The 17,737-nt window shown below is 41.7% G+C and overlaps 1 protein-coding gene across 1 annotated transcript in view; it reads left to right on the plus strand.

The window, feature by feature from the left end:
• Window positions 1-17,737, plus strand: part of MYRFL (myelin regulatory factor like) — a 125,611-nt gene that overhangs the window by 54,430 nt on the left and 53,444 nt on the right. The window contains exons 6-10 of the mRNA XM_042948329.1: window positions 2,106-2,256; window positions 5,487-5,682; window positions 7,959-8,035; window positions 9,552-9,662; window positions 11,224-11,314. Of these exons, the coding sequence (XP_042804263.1) occupies window positions 2,106-2,256; window positions 5,487-5,682; window positions 7,959-8,035; window positions 9,552-9,662; window positions 11,224-11,314 (626 nt within the window). The remainder of the gene's footprint in view (window positions 1-2,105; window positions 2,257-5,486; window positions 5,683-7,958; window positions 8,036-9,551; window positions 9,663-11,223; window positions 11,315-17,737) is intronic.

The raw sequence follows: 17,737 nt of genomic DNA on the forward strand, positions 1-17,737 counted from the left end.
GAATGGAGTATTCCTCAAGGCTTCTTGGGGATAACTGAGTCATCTGAGCCAAAACAAGTGCAGGTGGTGACGACAGTGCCACTAACATTAACCAAAAGCGCCATAGTTTACATCCTTGCTAGCGACAGGCCCTGTGCTCAGCACCTACAGTCATAACTCATTGCGTTATGAGTGAATCTCATCACACAGTGAGCCCAGGAGGTTTCATATTGTTGCCTCCGTTTTGTAGATGAAGAAACTGAAGCCCAGAGAGCTGAACCCATTTTCCTAGATTGTACAGCTATGAAATGTACAGTTGTGCCTCAAGCCCAGGCCCATCTGATTTCAGACTCCAAGCTCCTGAACTTCCTTTACCCTCTGTCCCTTGTAGGAGAGAGGAAGGAAAGAAGGAAGAACTGGTTTCTCCTCTTCTCTGAATTTGGTATAAGCAGGAGAACTGTGGAAGGTTTTTGTTTGTCCGTTTGTTTTAAAAAGTTTTTAGGTCTGGTAACTTTTGGAGGAGTGATGGCATGAGGAGGTCCTTGCATTGCTGACCCCCTGTAGTCTTAGCCGAGGTGGCAGTGGGGGGGGGGGGGGGGCGGGGGGAAGGTTTTCATGATTCTGAGAAATCTTTTCAAAACGGTTGGTCACAAAAACTGGAAAAAAAAAAAGAATGTTTTGCTTAGGTGACGTGTTAATAGGGACACCCCAAGAAAACACATTTTGTATGACATTTGAGATCAAAGACAACCTGAAGCAGTGTGTTGTTTATTTATGTGAGCGAGTCTGCAGTGCAAGTATAAAGAAAGAAAGGTAGGTGAGTGAAAGAAAACCCTGCATTTTCTAAGCTCTGGGCTAAGTGCATGCTCCCCAGGAGCCCATGTTGTGCTTCTCTGTTGTTGCTTACAGACTGCACCTGATCTTATGAACGCCCACTATTTCCCTTTCACTCCTGATGTCAGGCATGAGTGATAGTAGGGGAGTTAAAAGAAAAACAGAAAACGTACCAATAGAATTTACATAAAAAGTATCTGAGGTTGAACCACACGGTCTGGAAGCATACTCAAATTAAGACAAACAATTTACAAGGATTATGCAAAAATAGTAGCTCGTGTATGTGAAATTGCTGTTATTTTAACATACAAAAGTGGCAATTTCATATCGTCAATACTACATACGATATTTTGTTACTTTATCTTGGCATTAGCTTCTGAGTGCACTTGTACTATGGTATTCTCTCTGCTTGCGTGATGTTGCAAGATGGGCAAGACATCTGTTTTAATTTCTATTGTGCAGTTGAGGGAAGTAAGACACTAAGTGAATAAATAGCTCCTCTAAGCTCAGAAAGCTAGTGCCACAAGGGACCCGTAACAGAGTAGAATGTATGGGTTGCAATTAACAAAAACAAAGAAACAAAGGACAAAACCCCCACACCTCAAACTGCCTTAAGGAAAAAAACAAACCAAAAAACAAAACTGGAGGATTTATTGGCTCCTATAACTCAAGAGTTTAGAATTGGATCCCAGAACTCAAATCACGCCATCAAAACTGGGCGCCCTTCATTCTCAACTCTGTGTCCTGCTGCTGTGGGGCTTCATTCCTAAACATTCCCAAAATGGTGCCGGCGGCTCTTGGGGTTATATCTCAGAGGTTTAAAGCTCATGGAAAAGAGTCGGCATCTTTGAACCCCTGTCCGCTGAAGTGCAGAAGTGCACTGTGCTTGGATAGGATTGGGCCATGAGCCTACCTGATGGAATTATTGATGCAAATAGTGAATGTTGTGTTTTAACTGATCCGGTCTGGGTCCCCATACCCTCCTCTGACTGGGAGTAGGCTTCCCTGGAGCCACGTTGGCTGGAAGTGGCTATGTAGGAAGTAGGGTAGACAGACACTGAGGGCAAAATATCCCAAGTACCATTGCATCTTAGAGATCACTGACCCCAAATTGCTCTTTTTGCAGATGAGGAAACAAGGCTAGCCACACGTCTCCTGCCTCCCAACACTTGTTACTTCCCACGTGCTCACTCTATCTCATCCATGGCCAGTTCATTGGCTCCCTGCAGCTGTCTGCGAATCTAGGAAAAACAGCCTTGGAGGAAGGATCTAACATGCCGATTTCTTTGCAGTGACAAATAGGAGTCACAGCAGTGAAGTGCAAGACTACGACGGTGAGGGACAGAACATGATGCCTGTGGACCAGTGTTCTCCTACTCTGAAGTGGCAGCCGTATCAAAGTGTTCCTTGGCACAGTTTGTTAAATGGTCATTACGAGAAACTGTAAGTGGCCCAGGGATGCCTGGTGCTGTGCTGGAGAGTGAGGGAAGGAAGGCAGTGCTAATCTTCAGGACTAAATCCAAGTATTTGGGCTTTGATGCCACTCCTGATTGAATAGGATGGGCCAATGAGAAAGCGTGCTTTACTCCTTATGTTTTGCGTTCCAACTAGTGAAGAGTTGAGACGTGGATTTCTGGCCGTTAGGACTCCAAGCTTAAAATTCTAACTCATTATAATTTGCCCACTAAATGATGGAGGGAGAGCGAATCTTTCTGAGATCAATACCCAGTTCACCTAAATGCTGGAAAATGGAGATTTCCCAAATCAGTAACATTTAACCCTGCAGTTAATTTAAAATTCCATAAAATACTGTTTTAGGGGGCCACATTAAATTGCTAGCTGGTGACACCCCTACTTCCCCAATATTTATGCTGTGAATCAGTATTGTCAAGTTCATTGGCAACATCTAGTGAAGCAGTCACAGTTGGTGGTGGCTTTGTAGTAAGAGACTGAAAGTAAAACATAGAAAATATCTTTAAACTGGAAAAATTTTCATCCTAATCTTGTGACATTATAGTTTCAGGAAATAAATGTGAACGTACATATTATTACTCTTAAACATCCTCTGAGCCTTCTCTTTATTCCTGAGGATATGTCACCCACTTAAGTCTTCTAGAATTTTTAAGATTAAAAACGCCTTCTTGAATAAACCTAAAAAAATGTTAATGGATAAAGAATGGGATTTTCAAGTAATACATATAATATGAAATAAGAAATTTTGGTCTACAAACGAGGGCCTTTGTGGTATTTTCCAAATTCAAATATAGCTTATTTAAGAGCAAAACTTATCACTAGGACTTTCATGTTGGATGAACTAGAAGGAAGATATCTTTTCCTTCAAGCAAATTCTAAGGACTTAAACAGACTTTGGGAGTTGGTATGTTGAATGGGAGGCAGAAAGAAGCAAATTGCTAATTGTATCATTGAACTGTCACAACTTTTGTCTTTGCCACTGAGTGCAATTAGAAAAAGAAAGGAAGGGTCCATAGGTCTTGGTTTTGAGTCTTAGTCCGCATTTAGTTATCCTTCGGGGAGTATTTCATAGGCTTTCCTAAATATGAGTACCAAGGTATGAAACCTCAACTTCTTGAGGTAACTTCTCTTTCTTCTCATTTGAGTAGATTTTTTTTTTTTAAGTTTATTTGAACAGCCAATCTAAACTCCACTGATCTGGAAAAAAAAGAGAACATGGATGGTATCAGCTCAAAGGTATAGAGGCAGATGTATTTTGAATGCTTAGACATAATTCACTTTTCTTAAGTGCAAGAAAAGGACAATATTAATCTACATTAGAATTCAGGTCATCTTAATTCCACTACTCATATCATTGAGACAGAATATCACTTGTCTCAGATTATTATGTCTAATTTGATACAAAAATATTGTTTCCTTAAGTTTTCCTGAAAGCACTAAAGTTAGGGGATTGAAAATTTATCAAAAACTTTTTTTCTGAATGATATTTAAAACTTGTGTCAACAGAGCTTTTTAAAAGCCAGTTTAGTTGACTTTATGTATATCTTTTGATACCAAAATCAGAATCACTATTTTTAGGTAAATAAATTTCTATAGCCAGAGATTGGTGTTTAAGATTCACAGGAATCTTCAACATTGTGATTGTTGGTTGATTCAGTTTCTGCTTCCAGCAATCTTTAAATTTCAGGCTAATGCTCATATCTGAGCTACAAACCTTACCTTCTTCGGAGTTTTTGATAGTGAAACATGGAAGATCACAAAAAGATATTTTACAAAAAGGTATTTCCTATTTTCTCAACCAAGACCGTTCTTATTACCCTCTGCAGTAAAATCTATACGATTCAATTCATCTAGCCTTTAGATGAGCAAATTAGAAGATTAGTTCTAGAAACCTGAGTCAATATGAAGTTCCCAGATGGCATAAGACATGTGGTCTTTATCAAATCCTTCATTCAGTGACTGTTCCCGAATTTGCTGCTGGCAGCCGCAGGACTGTGGAGCCTTTGACATGTCAGCTACTTGGAGGTGATCAATGGCCCAGTGACTTGACCCATTGGGAAGGAGCTTAACTTGCAAAGAACAGGAACACTCTTTTCCCGGGAGACTCATCCATATTTTCTGTCTCTGGAGTTAAAGGAAAATTTAGAAATTCAGTGTTGTTCATTATACTGGCAGCCATCCAAACTGAGATCCCGGGAAGCAGAGAACCACATACACAGCCGCAGAGAGCCGGCAGAGCTCTAAGTCCTGCTCGCCTCTGCTTGTGGTCCTGGGAAGGAGCTTCTTACCTGAGGAAAACCCCACATTTAGGAATCTTGATGAATTAGAAATCATGTTCCATATCTACAATATGTATGGGAAAAACTCGCCAAAAAGTTTTCACCTTTTATATTCTCTTCTCCATTCATTAAGGATGTTTTATTTTCCTTAACATTGGAAGTAGTTAATTAAACATGTCATACACATAGCATTGATATTGAACATAATTTTATGGGGCAAATAAAACAAGAGTCTGATTAGCCACCGCACCACTTCTGTTCCCGGCAAAAGTAACCAGCATAGTAGGTTTTCAGTGCTATTACCAGAGCAGGAGGCTAAGAAGGAAATGACTACACTCTGGTGAAAACAGGTTTCGATCAGTGTTCTGACTGACTCTGGTTAATTTGGTTTAAAGCTATTCCTCGTAATCCTGACCAGTCTGCCTTTTTCTTATGACCACCAACAGGCTGAATCTGAGGGATTCACTCATCTGAGGGAGTATTTGAGTGTGGTGTTGCTGATGACATTTAGAGGCTTTTTTTTTTTTAAGGTGGAAAAGATGAATTTTATCCCAGATATTTCACAAGTCTGAGGAATGTGGTGATTTCTCAACTTCTGGACTATGTCTTTCTATTGTGTGGTGGGGTCAAATTAGAATTCTGGAAAGCACAAAGGGAAAAGGCAGGCCAAGGCGACAGTCTTCCATTTGGCAAGAATTGTGCTTCTTCCTTGTGAGAAGATAAAATGCTGTGAGAAAGCCATCTGTGTTTTGAAATAGCATTTTCACTTCCTCAGCAAAAATTCACCAAATTGATTCAATATAGCAAAAATCACTTTCTACAATATATTTTCTTGAAATGTTTATACAATTGATATTGTTAATGAAAGAAAATGTGTGGATAATGTTTGTTAAACTGGTTTCTTGATTCCTCTTTCCATAGACCCGATGTCGGTTATCGAGTTATCACAGACAAAGGATTTAATTTTTCACCAGCAGATGAAGCTTTTGTTTGCCAAAAGAAAAACCATTTTCAGATAACCATCCATATCCAAGTTTGGGGAAGTCCAAAATTTGTCCAAACCCAAATGGGCCTAAAGCCAATAGAAATGTTTTACTTGAAAGCTTTTGGGGTTAAGGTGAGTTTTTTATTTAGCTTGGTTTAATTAAGCTAACTTTTATTAAGTGTTCCTGTTATCTGTTGCTGCCTAACAAACTGTCCCCCAAACTTAGCAACCTAAAATAATAACAGCCATCTATTTGGGTCACAAATGTGCAGGCCAGTTAGGGGTTGGCTCTAGCAGTTCATGCCTGTTCAGGGGTCCTCAGCTAGGCCTGGATCCAGTGTCAAGATGGCTCATTTATATGTCTGTCAAGTTTGGACTGGCCATTGGCCAGGAGCTCAAATGAGACTGTGGCTGGGAGGCCTTGGCTTTTCTTCACACAGACCTCTCTGTGGGATAGGTTGTGCTTCCTCACAGCATGGCGGATGGGTTCTAAGAGTAAACGTTCCAAGACATAGGAGGCAGAAGCTGCTAATTTCTGAAGTCTGAAACTGGCTCAGAACCTGGGACAGCATCACTTCAAACCACATTTTGATAGTTTTCAGTATATAAATCTTGCACTCCTTTGACTAAATGTAATTATTTTATTCTTTTTGATGCTGGTGCATTTTCAAATGCAATAGATTCACAGTTTTCACCAAATTCTCAAATAGGTCCCTGGCTTAAAAAACCAAGGAACTGTTAATTTGGTCAATGTCCCCTTTTTTCCAGTTTAACAGAGGAGAGACTGAGTAAAGTTACACAATTCATTCAAGATAAGTGGATGAGAGAGTTGAGTTTAGAGTGCAGGTAGGATGATTTCTGAGTGGTCAACAACTCTTTCTTAACTTGTGACCTCAGATCCAGCTTCTCAGGGAGAAAAACATCCGTTATCTGCATATTTTGTTCTGATTATTAACCTGAGCTTAGCACTGAGTCTCCCAAAATGAGGCTTGACTGCTGAACACATCAGCTGCTCTTGCTCCAAACTGAGTTGCTTGCTCCAAACCAAACCCAGAGTAAATACAGATAACAAACAAACAAACAGCAACAAAACATATTTTTCTGATCATGGAAGTAATGTGAATCCATTGTGAAAATTTTGGAATGCAAAAGAAAACTATAAAGAAAGAAAATTCATTCATATTTGGGACCCACCATTTGTTAGTCTAATTTTTCTCTTATTAAAATTAATTTTGGGGTGCCTGGGTGGCTCAGTCAGTTGAGTGTCTGACTCTCTATTTTGACTCAGATCATGATCCGAGAGTCGTGGGATCGAGCCCTGCGTTGGGATTCTAACTGGGCGGACAGCCTGCTTAAGATTCTCCCTCCTCATCCCCCTCCTCCTCCTCCTCCTCCTCTGCCCCTCCCCCTGGCTCTCTCTCTCTCACTAATAAAAAGTTTTTAAAATTCATTTCATATTGTTAATAGCATATTATGAAAATGACATGTGATATTAAAGATTCTATAAGGTATTATTTACAAAGATGATACAGTTTCTATTGTATAAATGTATCATATTCCTGCATTATTATAAGTTTTGCTTGTTTTCAATTTTTTATTGTTAGTTAAACTTCAGTAAACATCCACGTATACCTGTCTTTGCATGAGGATACATTCCAGAAGAATTTATACATCAAAGGACAGATGTTACTAAAACTCTTGATGTAGATTGCCCAATTGCTTTTCAGAAAAATTGTTATTATGCTAATACCCACAAGCCATATATGACGGGGCAGATCTCACTACCCCCATGCCACTCTTCATTAAGAGCAAGAAGAGTTTTGTAACAAGTACTGAAAAAATACCATTCTCTGTATTTTATTTATTTTTATTGTTTATTGTTTATTGTTATTTCTTCTTATTCAAATGCAAGCTCTTCAAGGGCTGGGATTTCTCTTAATTTTGTCCACTGCTCATCTTCAATGCCTCGGGCAATGCCTGGTGCATAGCAGGGGCTCCTACATGAATGAATAAATGAATGAACGAATGCAGGTATCTATGGAATGAATGGATCAATGAACGAATGAATGCTTGCATCCTTTGAGCTGCCTCGCTTCTGTGTTTTGCTCCTGGTGTTTTAATCACCTACTAGCTCACACTATAATCACCGCTCACCTGAAGTTTTCTGTTGTCTTGTGTTTTCATTGTTTAGTTTTACAGATAATTGTTTCTTTTCTCACCAATAGCATACTGCTTAAGGTTGGGGCCATTGTCTTATATGTCTTTTCAGTGACTTGTTCCTCCTACCCAGTGACTATCATAATGCCTTGGAAAAGTTTTAAAGCACTTGAATGTTGCTTACTAATGAACATTTTTATTAATAAGTTTATGTAGTCAATAACTAATTTACTTTTTGTTGTTCCAAACAGGTAGAAGCTACCAGTCAAATAATTGCTATTGAACAATCCCAAGCAGATAGAAGCAAAAAGATTTTCAATCCTGTTAAGTAAGATTTCTTTTCTGAATTCCTTTGTGAATGCTATGGTAAAAAGACCCATTGCCCAATATATTTTGTTTATTAAAAATGAATTCCACCGACCATGTGATTTCTCTTACATGTGGAATCTAAAAAACAAAACAAATGAACAAACAAACAAACAAACAGAAAGCAGAAACAGACCTATAAATACAGAGAGCAAACTGATGGTTGCCAGAGGGGAGGGCTTGGGGCATGGTCAAAATGGGTGAAGGGAAGTAGGAGATACAGACTTCCAGTTATAGAATGAGTAAGTCCCAGGAATGAAAGATACAGCACAAGGAATATAGTCAGTGTTACTGTGATAGCATTGTGTGGTAGCTACAGATGTGGTGAGCATAGCCCAAGTAGAGAGATGTCACATCACTATGTTGTACACCTGAAACAAACGTAACATTATTTATCAACTATATGTGAATAAAAAAAAGTAATAAAAAATAAAATGAATCCCACTGCAGAAACTACATGGGTAACAAGATGTTAATATTATGAACACATGCGTATCAACAAAAATAAAATAGGTAAAATGCATTGAAATAATTTCAAACAAACTCTTGTAAAAAGCTTCATTTTTAAGTCATTATTTTCATAACCATTTATTACTGACACCTTTGCTAACTACCTGGGTTCCTTGACATAGGTTATGATGAGACCTTTCTTTTAAGTTACGCTGTGCTTACAATTCATTTTTTCTTATTTTTCAAAGCTATGTTGATAGATTGCCTAATGGGTTCCAGAATAGAAAGCGCGCCGCCCTGGGATTATCCCAAGCAATATGGCAGTCCAAAGTGAGCATTCAGCCTGTGGAATGACTTGGAGTGTGATTTGCTTTTTGACTATTTGGCTGGGATGTAGTTGAGATATCCCAGTGCTCTGACCCTGAGGCAATCCCACTCCGGGCGGCACAAAGATGGTCCTACCGCCTGGAGAGACCAGGCAGGAGCTTGGCCTGACGCTCCGGTGGGAGCCATGTGTACAAGCTCAGCAGTAAAGTCGCCTGGTGCATCTGGTTCTCCCTCTCCCGCCTGGGCGGTCTGGGTGTGGTCTTCCTTAGGGGCCAGGCCCAGAGAGGGCAAATACGTGAAGGGGATACAAAGGAGTTTGCGAGGAACCTAGAGAAATTGCTTGTCAGGAGGCAGTTCTAGCAGCAGTGGCAGAGGCACAAATGAAATGTCTTTTCTCCCCATTGTGGAGTTAAAAGAACCCATATGTGGTATGGGGAGCATACTGCCTTTATGGGTGAGAAACTCCAGGCTCGAGCTTCTGCTGAATGAGCATATCTTACCTTTCAAGAATTATTCCCTGGCACCCATTCCAGACCATGTTGTGGAGAGTTTATTAAAAATCAGCAACTGGAATAAACTGTCCTCTGCAGTGTGATGGGAATGGGGGACTGAACATACTTGAGACTCTCAGGATGAGTTAGGTATGATCGAGGAGTCCACGTTCTCTCACAGTCTCTCGGTATTTCTGCTGTTTGTTTTAGAATCGACCTGCTGGCCGACCAGGTCACCAAAATTACGTTGGGCCGGTTACACTTCAGCGAAACTACAGCAAATAACATGAGGAAGAAGGGAAAACCAAATCCTGACCAGAGGTACTGGCATCCCTATGTATGCCCCACGGTGGCCGGGTACTCTATCTGACTGGCCAGTGCCCTCCAGAGGCCCCTCTGGTCCTCTTGGTGCTGCCAGCCTGCCACCCAGGCTGCCCTTGGCCACTTCCCCCTTCTTGAACTCTTCCTGTTTCTTAACATGTCTCATTTACCCTTACTGTCTTTCCATGCTCATCCCCCACAGTGCCTACTCTCCTGCCCAACCTCAAATCTGCGTGCCTTGACTCCCTCCACGATTCTCTAGAATGACCACATGCTTATGCCTCACTGCTGTCCAAGGGTTGAGGACCAACTGCCCTGCTGAAACCTGTGTGCTGGTCACTAGTGTAAAGCCCCGATTCCTGGAGTTCTGCTATAGCTTCTTTTGATTAAGAAAGGAAAGGAACTCGGATCAATGATTTACACCTGTGGTTCTCATAGTGTGGCCCCAGACTGGCAGAGATGCTGTCACCAGGATGCTTGTTAGAAGTGTGATCTCTCACCAAAGATCTAAGAATCGAAAGCTCTGGAGGCGGGGCCCAATAATTTGTATTTTAACAAATCCTCCAGGTGACTTTGATGCAGTCTCAAATTTGGAGTCACTGGTTGTAGAACATACGTTTTGGAGTTGGAAAAAATTGAGTTTGAAATTTGAAACCACCGTTTACTAGCTGGGTGCCCTTGAGCATGTGACTTAACCCTCTGAGACTCATTATTTTCCCATTCTCTAAAATGGGGACAATGTTCATATCCTACTCCAATGGGGTTGTTTTGGGGTTCTAAATGAAATACTATAGATAACCTGCTTAGCCCAGTGTATGACACATTTTGAGGACTCAGATGATAGCTAATAATTACAATGAAAATAACAATTATTACTATGACTGTTTGACTTTAGAGATAGGGGACAACTCCTATTCTCTAAGGATTAGAGAATCTGTAGCATTGCAGAGGAAGTTGGCAAAGTTTTCTCATGCGGTTCCTAAAACAAAAGCTACTCTCATAGGGATAGTTTTGTTTTGGTTTCAAAAAATGAGCTGATGTTAAAAATGCCTCATCAGTGTTACATATGAAGAAGCTATTAAAATAACCTTGGTGAAAATTCATTGGGAGCAATTGGAGGGAAGGGTCCAGGTTTTTGACTAAGTCACGACATGGGGGTATGTAGCATATAGGGCCAAGAGCAGATGGGGTGGGAAGGGCCTGGTGTGGTTGGGCAAACCCTGCTGTGATAGGGTAGGTGGCTTGGGCAGCTCTCGGTAAGGGAACCTCTAAGATGGCTGCCTGTTGTGCATTTGTTTGTGAGCAGCGCTGTGCTGGGGGGCTTGCGGAACAGCTCGCAAATCCCTCAGACTGGGCAGAGGGTAGACCCAGACCAGTACCGAGTGAATCCACTGCTATTTCCTCTCACAGGAGGGGCAGCTGAAAGCACAGTAGAAAATCTTTAAATGTGCAAACCTGCCGAGATAAATTCACCATTGATGAACTGTTGTGTGGCATTTGATCGCACAAATTATGTCTCTGTTTTCTTACGCGTTGGCCTTGTCTGCTGTTTTTGACTTAGGTACTTCATGTTGGTGGTTGGACTGTATGCTGCTAACCAAGACCAGTTCTATCTATTGTCTGCCCACATCTCTGAACGGATCATTGTAAGGGTAAGGTTCAGCTCTTTCATCTTTCTGGATCCCACCTGCTTTTCTCGGCTGAAGTGGAAGTTGCATTTTCATTGGCATGCTTGAAGTATGCAATTTCTCAACTGATGATAGTAATAGCAGATATTATTATTTTAGTTTTCACATAATGGTTCTCAACTAGGAGACCTTTTGTCCCCCAGAGGTCACTTGGCAATGTCTGCAAACATTTTTTGGTGGTCACAACGGGGGGGAGATGCTCCTGGCATCTCGTGGGTATAGGCCGGGGATGCTGCTCAATCCCTTACAATGCACAAGACAGCCCCCACGACAAAGAGTTACCCCTTCCAAAATGTCAGCAGTGCCACAGCTGAGACACCCTGGTTTAAATGCTGTATTCCAGGCACTGAGCTGAATAATTTATATATGGCGTCATTTTACATTGGGCCACATTTACGTTACCTTCTTTACATGCAGAGGAGCTGAGGCTCAAGGAGGTGAGAAACTCATCGTGACTGCACAGCTTGTGAAGGATGGAGCCCGGGTTACAACCTAGTTCTCTCTGATCCCAAAGCCCACAGGGTGGGGAGAGTAGTAAAGAAGGAATTTCATACCCAAAAGTGATTGGTGACCCCAGGAACCATCTGGGCCGCTGCCTAGCACATAGTCATGGTTCAGCACATTTTGCTGAATGAATGATTGGTCACAGCTGTGGACAGGCATCTTGGCAGCCACAAAAGCATAAAGCTGTTGGCAGCTGGAAATGCAGCTGTGTGAGGCCAGGCTGGCCACCGTTGAGAATACCAGGGGCATAAGGTAACGGGTCACCACGGGCCTGGCAGCCGGGGAGAAGCTAGCTGTCCTGTGACACAGGGAGGGCATGTGAAGTCCAACAGGAGAAATCGTCCAGTGTGGGCATGCCCACGTACATGGCTGTGACTCTTAGGCCTGGGGACCAGATCTGCCTGTTTGGGGAAATGAGTCTTTCCTCTCTTGCCTCAAGCTGTTCTGAAACAAAGGGTCCTCTGTGTAATTCTTCCAATCAATTAAAAATAATAAGCCACTTATAAGTGGAAATCCTTAAACTGCATCTCAGACTTTTAATGGGGGGTGAAGTAATGTTGGAAATGAGGTAAAATGCTTGTGTTCAGATGTCCCAGAGTAAGGGCTGGACTATGTGCCTGCCGTTTTTGTGGAACCCGATCTAATCTGTGGCAAACAGGGTGCCACTGGAGCAAAAGCTGGTGGAGCCTTCTTCTTTGGTCATGGAGCAGGGGCAGTGGTTCCCCATCCCTCATCGGGGGGTGGAAGGGTGGGGGGTGGTTTGGGTTTGGGGCCCAGGGCGTGATGTGATCTGGGATTGCTGTGCTGCACTAACAAGTGTGATTTAAAGTAAAGTCACTTATTGTTGCTGGTTTTTCATAGGGAGAATAAAGACAGATAATGCCATTCTTTTCAGAGTTAGCATAGATTAGATATTCTGAAAATGTTGCTTTGAGCTGGGAAACTCATGCTTGAGTCTGGCAGCCTGCTAGTCACCTGCACACCTTGAATAATTTACCTGGTGTCGGGTTTCTCCATTTCCTGCTGGCAGGTCTGTACTCCAGCAGAGTGGAGTACAATGGTGGGGGGGGGGGGTGGGAAGGGGGAGCACTCTACTGTCTGATGTTCTATTTCCAGAACTCTGTTAATTGGTGCTTGCTCGTATTCAAAACACAATTATCATTTAACTCGTGATGGTAGCTTTGAGAAGGTGTTTCTGCAATTCATATTTGTTATAAATACTAAAAAACATTAAATTATACTTAGTGAAGATTGGGTGCCATGTTATTCACTAAATTTTTATTTTTAAAAAGTGATTCCATTCCAGATTTGATTGCTTTCTTCCAGCCATAATTGTTGGTTAAAGACAATGCCCTATTTTAGAAGTGTGCTGGGCAACACAAGGGTTATCCTAACAACGAGAAGAAGAAGAATGGTGATAGGGAAAACCATTCTGCCCCTCCCCCAAACTGGAAATATCTTAGTGATACTATTTTATTCTGACCCCAAATGCAGAAGTGAAAATGCATGCACTTTTGAATCTGCTTAATTGTTTAACGTCAAAACCAACCAAGAGAAAAAAACTGAATTTCATTAATGATGATATGTTTGGGGCACCTGGGCGGCTCCGTTGGTTGAACATCTGACTCTTGATCTCAGCTCAGGTCTTGATCTCGGGGTCATGAGTTCAAGCCCCACATTGGGCTCCATGCTGGGTGTGAAGCCTACTTATAAAAGAAGAAAGGAAAAAGAAAAATGAAAAAAAAAAAGAACCGGTGATATGTTTGAATCAGTGAGTTTTCAAAATGTCCACAGAAAATATTTCCTGCCCCTAAGTTTCTAGAGAGCTCTATATAGGTATATGCCTTGGATATATATAGTTAGTTAGTTAGTTAGACAGAGCACAGACCAGCTTACATTCTCCAAAAAAGCCAGAGGTGCCCTCCTAGGTTATGGCCTGGGTCTGTTAGTTTGAGCTCCAGAGTAAAGGAAGAAAAAATTGACAACCGAAGATGTTACAAGAGCAGACTACGTTATATAGAGAACTGAAAACTGCACTGAGCAAATGCAGGTTCATTTTGAAGCCTAAGAATCATTCTTCCCAATAGCAGAGATTAACATAAAGGGCAAATGTATGAGGCTTGGACTAGATGAGTTTCAGGCCCCCAAGAGGGGTTCAAGAGACCACAACTGTTAGAATTCTCCTTGGAGAGAGAATGGTGGGCCAGACCCAGTAATTGTTCATCTGGATTGTCAACCAGAACAGCTTTAGAAATATCTTATGGTCCTGTAGTGTAAATTGACCAATTTCATGGAAATTAAGCTTTACTACAAAGACAGGTTTATTTCCCAGGTCTTTGTTTTTGGGAGCATTCTGCAGTGGAGTTCCTTCACATTCTCTTGTTAATGACTAGGTTTTCATTCAGCTCCACTTTCCTTCTAAAACATGTGATTAAACCTGGTTTGGAGTGCTGTGTTGTAAGCAGGAGGGATGATTACTTTTGTCTGCCCTTCAAAGGCGCACTGGGGTTTCCTAGTTTTGAAAACTAATACATTATTCCAGTTTCTTTTCCAGAAGAATATAAATGGGCACGTCCCCAAGAAGTCCCCCTTTACTGCCCTGCAAACTGCACTGCCCTAAGATGGAAAACTGACAAACAGGGACAGGGAGAACAAAAGAAATAGTGCAGCTGCAGGGATGGAGAGGGATGGGCGTAGAGTAGGGCGTCTTCATTGCTACCAGCTCTCACCCTTTTCCACAAAACCCCCTTCCCTCCCCTAACACACACACACACACACACGCACACACACACGCACACACACACACCTCTTCTGGAGTTCAGATGAATTTTTTATTTACCCAGAGGAATCAGTGTGTGGAGCAGTGTCCATTTCACCCTGTAGTTGGGATTCAACTTGCTGGTTAACTATGGAAGAGATAACTCGACCAGGTGTGTATGGTACAAAGAATCTCCTGGAGAGTAGAACAGAGATGCCTGGGTCCCACCTCCGCAGTTGTTGGTTTTTTTGAAATGTTTATTTATTAATTTTGAGGTGGGGGGGGAGAACTTGAGCGGGGGAGGGGCAGAGAGAGAGAGAGAGAGAGAGAGAGAATCCCAGTCAGGCTCCGCTCTGTCAGCACAGACCCCAACAACACAGGACTCGAACTCATGAACTGTGAGATCATGACCTGAACTGAAAGCGAAAGTTGGACACTTACCCAACTGAGCCACCCAGGCACCTCCACAGTTTTTGATTCAGTAAGTTGAATATACATTTCTGACAAGTTTCCAAGAGATGCCGATGCTGCTGCCTACTGACCTCCAGACCACACGTTGACTAACACTGGTAGGGAGCATTTCTGGGCCCATTTTCCATAGCCCTTTCAAAAGATACAAAAATTGATTTGTTATTAACTGCCTTCCTCAACTCAGGCTCTCCTATTATGCTCTTTGGCTGCTGCTTTAGAAGCCCAAACAATGGAAAGCAAAGAAATTCCAGCTTTCCATTCCAAATTTAGAACAAACCTCAAATTATTGTTAATTGCTATTTCCTATTCCAAGCACCTGCAGAGGGCGCCATTTACATTTTACTCAGTGAATGATGCTCCCTGGCAGAATTTCACAACTTTGCCACTGTGTTGCTGAGGAGAGCAGATTGAATGATTACAGGCATATTTCAGAGACATTGAGGGTTCGGCTCCAGACGGAACCTTTTAGAGATGGCGGAGGGTCCTGCCTCAAAGTTCATGGCTGCTGACTGATCAAGGGGGTGGTTGCTGAAGGTTAGGGTGGCCCTGGCACTTTCTTAAAATAAGACAACAGTGAAGTTTGCCACATCAGTTGACTCTTCCTCTTATGAATAGTTCCCCATAGCATGTGATGCTGTTTGACAGCATTTTACCCACTATAGAACTTCTTTCAAAATTGGAATCAGTCCTCTGAAACCCTGTCATTTTATCAAATAAGTTTATGTAATATTCTAAATCCTTCATTGTCATTTCAACAATCTTCACAGCATCTTCACCTGGAGTAGATTCCACCTCAAGAGACAAATTTCTTTGCTCATGCATAAGAAGCAATTCTCATCAATAAAAGTTTTAGCATGAGATTTCAGCAATTCATCATATCTTCAGGCTTGATTTTTCATTCTGGCTCTCTTGTTCTTTCTACCACTTCCGCTAAAGCCGTGAGCCCCTCAAAGTCATCCATGAGGGTTGGAATCAACTTCTTCCAAACTCCTTTAATATGAATATTTCCACCTCTTCCAATGAATCAGGAATGTTCATAATGGCATCTGGAATGGTGACTCCTAGGGGCACCTTGCTGGCTCAGTCAGGAGAGCATGCGATTCTTGATCTTAGGGTCGTGACTTCCAGTCTCACATTAGACATGGAGCCTACTTAAAACAAAAATAAAAAGAAATATAGAATGGTGAATCTTTTACAGAAGGCTTTCAATTTACTTTGCCCGGATCCATCAGAGAAATCACTATCCATGCGAGCTGTAGCCTTCTGAAATATATTTCTTACATAATAAGACTTGAAAGTCAGAATTACTCCTTGACCCATGGGATGCAGAATGGATGTTGTGTTAGCAGGCATGAAAACAATGTTAATCTCATTGTATATCTCCATCAGAGCTCTTGGATGACCAGGTAAATTATCAATAAGCAGTCATATTTTCAAAGGAATCTTCTGGGTGGTCTCTACAGTGGGCTTAAAATATTCAGTAAACCATGTTGCAAACAGATATGCTGGCATCTGGGTTTTGTTCCATTTGTAGAGCCCAGGCAGAGTAGATTTAGGGTAACTTTTAAAAATATATATGTTTTTAATGTTTATTTATTTTTGAGAGAGAGAGAGAAAGAAAGAACAAGGAGCGGGGGTGGAGCAGGGAGAGAGAAAGAAACAGAGAATCTGAAGCAGACTCCAGGCTCTGAGCTATCAGTGCAGAGCCTAATGCAGGGCTTGAACCCACGAACCATGAGATCATGACCTGAGCCAAAGCTGGATGCTTAACCGACTGAGCCACCTAGGCATCCCAACTTAGGGTAGCTTTTTAAGGGCCTGAAGCTTTTTGGAATGGTCAGTGAACGCTGACTTCAATATAGAGTCAGCTTGTCCTTTGAAGTTTGGAAGCTAGGCATTGACTTCTCTCTAGCTACAAAAGTCCTAGATGGCATCTTCTTTCAATATAAGACTGTTTCGTCTACATTAAAAATCTGTTGTTTAGTGAAGCCATCATCATTGATTATTCAGATCTCCCGGAGAACTTGCTGCAGCTTCTATATCAGTACTTGCTGCTTCACCCTGCACTTTTATGTTATACATATGATTTTTCCCCTTAAACCCTAACCAACCTCAGCTAGCCTCAGACTTTTCTTCTGCAGCCCCCTCACCTCTTTCAGCCTTCATGGAATTGAAAAGTTAGGGCCTCGCTCTGGATTAGGCTCTGGCTTAAGGAAATGTTGTGGTTGGTTTGATATTCTATCCAGACCTCTAAATCTTTCTCCATATCAGCAATACGGCTTTCACTTTCTTATCATTCGTGTGTTCACTGGAGTAGCACTTTTCATTTCCTTTGCATTCACAACTTGGTTATCTGGTATGAGAGGCCCAGCTTTCAGCCTATCTCAGCTTTCAACATGCCTTTCTCACTAAGCTTAATCATTTCTAGCTTTTGATTTAAAGTGAGAAACATGCGTCTCTTCCTTTTACTTCAGTACTTAAATTCCATTGTAGGGTTATTAGTTGGCTTCATTTTAATATTCTTGGTCTCAAGGAATAGTGAGGCCCGAGGAGGAGAGAGATGGGGAAATGGGTAGTTTGTGGAACAGTCAGAATAATACATATAACATTTATTGATTAAGTTATGCCATCTTATGATTTGTGGCATGGTTTGT

Source organism: Panthera leo, chromosome B4 (assembly GCF_018350215.1).
Source record: "Panthera leo isolate Ple1 chromosome B4, P.leo_Ple1_pat1.1, whole genome shotgun sequence".
Classification (NCBI taxonomy): domain Eukaryota; kingdom Metazoa; phylum Chordata; class Mammalia; order Carnivora; family Felidae; genus Panthera; species Panthera leo.